General features: G+C 46.3%; 1 protein-coding gene across 1 annotated transcript in view; it reads right to left on the minus strand.

The window, feature by feature from the left end:
* Window positions 1-6,980, minus strand: part of ARID1A (AT-rich interaction domain 1A) — a 69,912-nt gene that overhangs the window by 9,972 nt on the left and 52,960 nt on the right. The window contains exons 7-12 of the mRNA XM_007459301.1: window positions 6,607-6,696; window positions 5,890-6,057; window positions 4,873-5,185; window positions 3,115-3,260; window positions 2,918-3,027; window positions 1,525-1,734 (exon numbers count right to left, since the gene is read on the minus strand). Of these exons, the coding sequence (XP_007459363.1) occupies window positions 1,525-1,734; window positions 2,918-3,027; window positions 3,115-3,260; window positions 4,873-5,185; window positions 5,890-6,057; window positions 6,607-6,696 (1,037 nt within the window). The remainder of the gene's footprint in view (window positions 1-1,524; window positions 1,735-2,917; window positions 3,028-3,114; window positions 3,261-4,872; window positions 5,186-5,889; window positions 6,058-6,606; window positions 6,697-6,980) is intronic.

Raw genomic sequence — 6,980 nt, forward strand, 5'->3', positions numbered from 1 at the left:
AGTCAACTGCCTCCCCGCTCCCCTGCCCTCTACCTAAACCCTACTAATCCTTCAGAAAAGCTCAGGACCCATCTTTTGCCTTCTTGGAGCCTTCACAAACTAACTTGTAACAGCACTCTTTCTCCTCTGAACTCTGTCTTTAGAGTTCAATCACATCACTGCATCTAAAACGTTGGCAACCTTCTGCATACTGGAATTCCCTCTATACCTCATCTTAGGTCCAGTGAATCCAGAAGCCCACACAATCAACAGTTTGCCAAACCTAACCCAATGCCCCCTTTCCCTTCAGGTAGAAGAGCCCTGACTACGAGAGCCCAATACCAGGGAGAATGGCAGGAATGAACCCAGGGTCACCTCAGAAGCCTGCTGTGGCTCGGCTTCCCACGCTCGTTATGTGGTGGTGTGCACGTGTCTTGTTTTATTTTGTTTTCCTTTTGTGGGGGAGGGGAACAAAGCCTGAGGGAGAAGGAATTCATAACTGACTGTTGGTTGGCTTCATTCCAATCATTTTCTTTTCTGCTGGTGACAGCTGTTTTCTCTTCTGATTTAGAAGGTTTGGAATACACCCCTCCCCACGACGCCTCCCCCTGAGCTCAGCCACACACTCAGATCCAATAGCAGGCTCCTGGTATGATGACTACAGAACATACATAGGAGGAAAGTTTGCAAGGCACAGTGGGCTGTCTGCCAGCGTTGCCTCACCTGTTTGACTCCTGGGCTGAGTGTAAAACAAAGATATAAGTTATTAGGGCAGGTGCAAGGCTCAGGGTGGTGCTCAGTTCAGAGGTTTCCAGTGGAGATTAACCCAATCACTTAAGTCTCCCATACAGAGTGACTAAACACAATTTCCCACCTACTTCTTCCTTCATAAACTATTTCTATTTAATAGCTCCTGAAATCCCATCTCCATTGGGAAGCTTCCTAGAATGAAAGGATCAGCAACCACTCTGGCTTCCCTAGTACCATACTGTAGACCAATTTATGTGACAGAAATCTTGCTGAAAGCTCTGTTTGATTATCCCCAGCTTTCGACAGTCTTAACAGGATACACACTGTACCTACATTACAAATAAGAAAAACGAGGGCTCAGAGCAGTTATATACCTTGATTAAGGTCACGTATATCGTTAAGTGGCTAAGATAGAATTCAAAACCAGACCCATCTCTCTCTCTCTCTCTTTTTTTTTTTTTCCCAGACCCATCCCTGAACCTTGCCCTTGTCTACTACTCCAAACTGCCTTCCATGGAATCAGAATGCCCACAGACTTGCCCGATTTTTGCAACCCAGGGGGACTCTGGACACATGGTAAGTTAATGCTAATACTTTACACTACCCGGAGGTCTCAGCCTTCTCCCTTTGCCTTATCTTCTGGAAGGCCCGAGCCCCCTGGTCTGTCAGTATGTGACTCAGAGAGCAGCAGGAGAGGGTGATGTGCCTGTGGGATGCATGGCACCAGTGGTGCCACTGAGTACCTAGAGAGAGGCTTGTTGAAACCACAGGGGAAGCCAAGTGCCAGGCACTCACCTGAGTCAATCCACCAATTTCCTTCACAGACACATAGAGGCGGTACAGGTCCAGAGGTTTCCTACCCACAGCAGGCAGATTTGTCATGCCCATGGCCTTCTCCTCCGTGAAGGCCAGATAACGGTCCACCCACATCTTCCTCTCAGGCTCACCACCCAGCTCATACAACTTGGTGATCTTCTCATTGGTTGTAGTAGAAGAACTGGATTTCTGAAAGGGGCAGGTCAAGATTCTCAGGAACTGGTCAGATTCAAAGCCTATGCTAGGGCTCTTAGAAATCCCTTGATTAGGGCAGTGGTAAAGCTTCTCATTCTGGGGTGGTCACTAACATCTGCACTGCCTTCACAAAAACCAAAAGGGAGCTAGACGTTCCTGTAAGGAAAGAAAGCTAACACTGTCTGTGTGTTATGTATTGAGTGCTGTGCTAGAGGCCTTTACATATTAGGTATTATAAATTATCCTTCTCTTAAAAGATAAGGTAGCAGGCACAAGGAGGCCATGCCTAAGATCTCATAGCTTTTAAGTAGCAGGACTGAGAGTCAAACCCTTGTCCACCTGACATCAATGTCACTACTCCCATACTACTACCCAGGAGCCTGGACACACTTTTACAGTCTGTTTCAGAGAACTCAAGAAACACAAAACATGACCTTGAGACAACTGACTAAAATGAAAGCGAACTCTTCCTCCTCTCAAGAAAGGAAGGGTCCTGCTTGAATGGCTTTGGATATCCTATCCAAGACATGAGGATGACTAAAAGGGTCTGGAAGCCAGAGGTGAACGTCCACAAGAGGTGGCAGTTATGATTTTTATTTCCCCTACTTTATAAGATAGGGAAAATGAGGTATGACAAAGGGCCGAAATATTTTAAATGACTTAAATACTGAGCAGGTCCCCAAAATGCCACACAGCCCAACCAATAGCACACTCAGGACCAATCTAAGAGAGGCCAAGGACCCAAAACCCCACCTGCCTCGTCTCCCACTTTATAGAACGTAGGGCACCAACCATTGCTGCTGTTCTGAGTAAGGTCCAGGAAGAAAAGAACTAGTCCCCCATGGCATACACCATCTATCAATGCATAAGGACAGGGGTCAGAGTTTCAGAGAGAGCAGTGCAGAGAATTCTGCTCTGCAGGTCTGGCATTTCCTCCATATCAGACAGCTGTGAGAACATGCTATTTACGTTAGGACCCCTTAGGCTAACTCAAACCCAATTCAGTGAACTATTATCCTGGGACCCTTCATGGTAAGAAGAGGCGACAGCACCCTTTTCCGAGATTATCTAGTTGGTGTCATAAAAGGCTGGAATCTAATCACCCACTCTTCTTTTTTCCTTCCTACCACTGAAAGGATGGGACAGAAAGTTGAGGGGTCAAGATATAAATCATTACCTTGGATTTAGATTCTGTCTTGGGTGTCCCGTCTGCCTTGTTGTTCATTTTGGTGGCTGGAGTTAACTTGACATCCCCAAGACCCATCATCTCTGGGCTGGCTGCCATCCCTATAAAATAGAAAAAAGTCCAATAGGTTTGTGACATGAAGATCACTTTGGAAGAAATCCCTGGGGTGAACAATGACTAGGACTTACCTGCTGAATTGTTAGCCATGGTTCCACCCATGGGATATGGGGGCCCCTGAGGGTTGATCATGCCAGCCATACTATTAATCCCTTGTCCATAGGGAGGTCCAGTTCCCATTATGCCCCCTTGATTCATATTGGGGTAGCCTGGTGGCCTGAGGAAGAAGATGCAAAGTGTGAGAGAGAGACAAGAGCTAGAGACACTAAGCTTTCAGATTTGGACTTCAGCTAAATAGGGCTGTGTGAGCCAAGTTAGGCTTACAAGGAAAAAGTTTATGGCTCCCGCAAACCACAACCATGCACAGAGATATTCTTATCTTCTACCACCCACAAACGGTTCTAAGAGGGTGCAAGCTCCCAAAAGGAGATCATAGCTCAATTTTAAAGGATATACTCCTTGAAGAATGGAGTCTTACGGTGTCTCTTAAATACTGCCTCCTTTTAAGGCATCTCCAAAGTCAAGCTGTGTTTCCATTTAAGGGCCCTCACTATGGCAAAAGGCCTAGATTAAATGCTCAATTTTATTACTCTAGCATGGCACCTGGAGGGGCTTTGCATTCTTTTTATTTTATTTTTAAAATTATACTTCAAAAAATCCTTATTTACTTATTTTTTGGCCGTGTTGCATGGCTTTGCAGGATCTCAGTTCCCTGACCAGGGACTGAACCACGGCCATGGCAGTGAAAGCCCAGAATCCTAAACACCACCAGGGAACCAAATCCACCTCTTTATAGTCAATCACCCTATTCTACTGTGGTTCATCAGCATCCCAGTAAGAGTCACTTTAAGAACTGTAGGCACCAACAATGGGGTACACAGACAGAGTCTTCAAAACCAGCAGAATCGTAGTCACTGAAGTCAGTGGCCAAGGACGAAGAGATGAATCTTGAAGTCATTAAACCAAATCACATGAGCCTTCTACACTTTTGCACCAGAGTCAAATACACAGGACCACACAGAAGAGTAGGAGAAATGGCAAACCACAACCTCACCACCCTCCATTTCTTACATCGTAGATCCAAATCATGTGAATCATTAAAAATCCTTTTGGAGGGCTTCCCTGGTGGCACAGTGGTTAAGAATCCGCCTGCCAGTGCAGGGGGCAGAGGTTCGAGCCCTGGTCCGGGAAGATCCCACATGCTGTGGGGCAACTAAGCCCGTGCACCACAACTACTGAGCCTGCACTCTAGAGCCTGCAAGCCACAACTACTGAGCCCACGTGCCAGAACTACTGAAGCCCGCGCGCCACAACTACTGAAGCCTGCGCGCCTAGAGCCCGTGCTCCACAACAAGAGAAGCCACCACAATGAGAAGCCTGGGCACCGCAATGAAGAGTAGCCCCTATTTGTCGCAAATAGAGAAAGCCTGCATGCAGCAACAAAGACCCAACGCAGCCAAAAATAAATAAACAAATAAATAAAATTGCATTAAAAAAAAAAAATCCTTTTGGAAACCAAGAAGCTAGACTGGCAGAAGAAATAAACTCTGAAGACTTATTTTACTAATCAAAATAATGTATACTTTATAAAGTTCTTTACATATGATAGCTGGTCATGTGACATTTGATACCAATCTAAGATGCTTACAAATCAGCATTCCTGCTATATTTTTCACTGTAAAGAAACCTGGTTTTCTAAAGAGCTCTCAATAAAATGCATATTTACCAAGATAACATGATTTAGGTCCAGAAGTATCTCAACAACCTAAATGACTCTACAATGAGTTTCCTAGCACTGATACCCTCCCCCCTCACTTCCCAGGCCTTACCTGTTCTGGATAGAGTTGGCAGCAACGTGCATGGCGACAGCAGTTTCTTGAGTTTTCCGGTTCATGCCCCCTGGTGGGGGACACATCCCTGACCCAACCTGAGGTGGCATATTGGCCATGTTAGGGCCATAAGGCCGGTTGCCCATGGAGGCATGACTCATTCTCCCTGGAGGGAGTGTGCCATAAGGTGGGATGCCAGGCTGCCCATGCATCTGACCTCCAGCACCCATAGGGTTCATGCTTCCAGCCATGCCTGCACTGGGGTAGTTAGCATTGGGCAAGGCATTATAGTTTGGCTGCCTGGGGTAGCCTCCTGGGAGGGGAAGGAGAGAAGATGCAGAGACTTGGTTAGTGACTCACTAGCAACTCACTAATAACACTCAACTCTAAAACTCCAAAGATAACAAACAATGGGAATCGTTCAATATTTGGTCTGGAAAGAGACCAATTTCATGGTCTCTTTAAACAACAACAACAAAACTTCATGATCCATTTAAAAACAAAAAAAGTGGTGGGGGGGAGTATTTAAAGGCAGGCCTCCGTCGTCCCCTTATCTTAAGGACAGCACAGCACAGAGCAAGGCTGTCTGGCAGGCAAGGCTGGCTATGCTGCTATCCAGGCCCTTCAACTCCCAGAATTCTTTCCTTTCTACATACTCATCTTCCATGCTCTGTTTAAGAAATTCAGCTTTAGATCCATCTAGGGCTGATTTTGAGCAAAGATCTACTCTAGTAGGACTAATTTACTCAAAAAAGTTTAATAACCAATAATTACCATTTACTAAGTGTCTGTGCTCAGTCTTGGGCTAAATACCCTATCCCCATTTTAGAGATGAAACAGAGGCTCAGAGATATTCAAGGACTTTCCCATGATGGCAGTCCTGCCCTACTTTAGGGCCTGGCCTTGGTGGACTTAAGGCAAAGGACAGTTCTACTCTAATAACCCAGAGAGCAGCATATCAAACAAGGAACTCTTTTCTCGTCTCACCTCCATGTACTCCTATGGTAGTATACTCACCCTGTGGGCCGTACTGACTTCCCTGGGGACCATAGCTCCCCATGGAGTTCTGCTGGTAGGAGCCCATTCCTGTGTGCATCTGTCCTCCAGAAGGCTGACGTGGAGATAAGGCCGACCCGGGCTGGGGGGAACTGTACTGGGGCATCTGGGGGTTCCTCTGCATGTAACCTATTTGTGGGTAGTGTCCATAAAGTTAGTACCTCAACACAATGGGAACAAATGCTCTCCCTTACCCTAGGACTTCACCATCTACGTTTTCTTTAGCAAATACTTGCACGGGGGCTCTTATTTGCTGTATAATTATGTGCTCTTTTAGGCACACTCAAAAGTGACACAGCCATTAACCAGGGCATGCCAACTGTTTCTACTAAATGGAGGTTTGAAAAAACAAACAGCAATGACCCCCCCTCTCCCCCCAAAAAGAGGTAGGATTTAAAGGGTAAAGATTCAATGCTGAGTATTTAGTATTTGCTGACCAAATTATAGGCACAATGTAGGGGGGAAATCCATCAAAACACATGACCAACAAAGAATGACTGTGGGGGAACATAATTCTGGAGACACCAAGATGGCCAAGCCCATCCTAACTTCACAACCTGCTGCTGAGATTGTCCTAAGCTTCATGGTCATATAGTTCTCCAAAAGCTGTTGCACAGATAATCAATCAAAGGTCTGCCTCTGCCCTGCTCCCCACTCCCTTGAAGCCCAGCCTCTCACCTCGATCTTGGGCAATGCTTGATTGGTTCATAGAAGGATGCATGATGCTGTCCGACTGGCCACTGGGTGGCCGGGGGGGCATCTGGTTGCCTGCTCCAGACAGAGAAAGAAGTAAGCCAATTATGGCTAATTGGAACTAGAATTCCAATTAGAATTCTGCTGCAACTAGAATTCCATAGCCTGGAAATTCTAGCCAGAAGGTCAAGTTAGAACTGGAAATGGCTTCTGAGAAGGCCAAGAACCTCCCAGTATCCCATTCACAAAAGGATCCAGCAAAGGGGCTCCCATCTCCCTTCCTTAAATGCTGAAGGGAAACTCTCTGCCAGTGGAAGGCTGGGGCTCCCTAATATTGCTGGGGGCCAGTCCTCTTTCCC

This window comes from Lipotes vexillifer, unplaced genomic scaffold (genome assembly GCF_000442215.2).
Source record: "Lipotes vexillifer unplaced genomic scaffold, Lipotes_vexillifer_v1.1 scaffold496, whole genome shotgun sequence".
NCBI classification, from domain to species: Eukaryota; Metazoa; Chordata; class Mammalia; order Artiodactyla; family Lipotidae; genus Lipotes; species Lipotes vexillifer.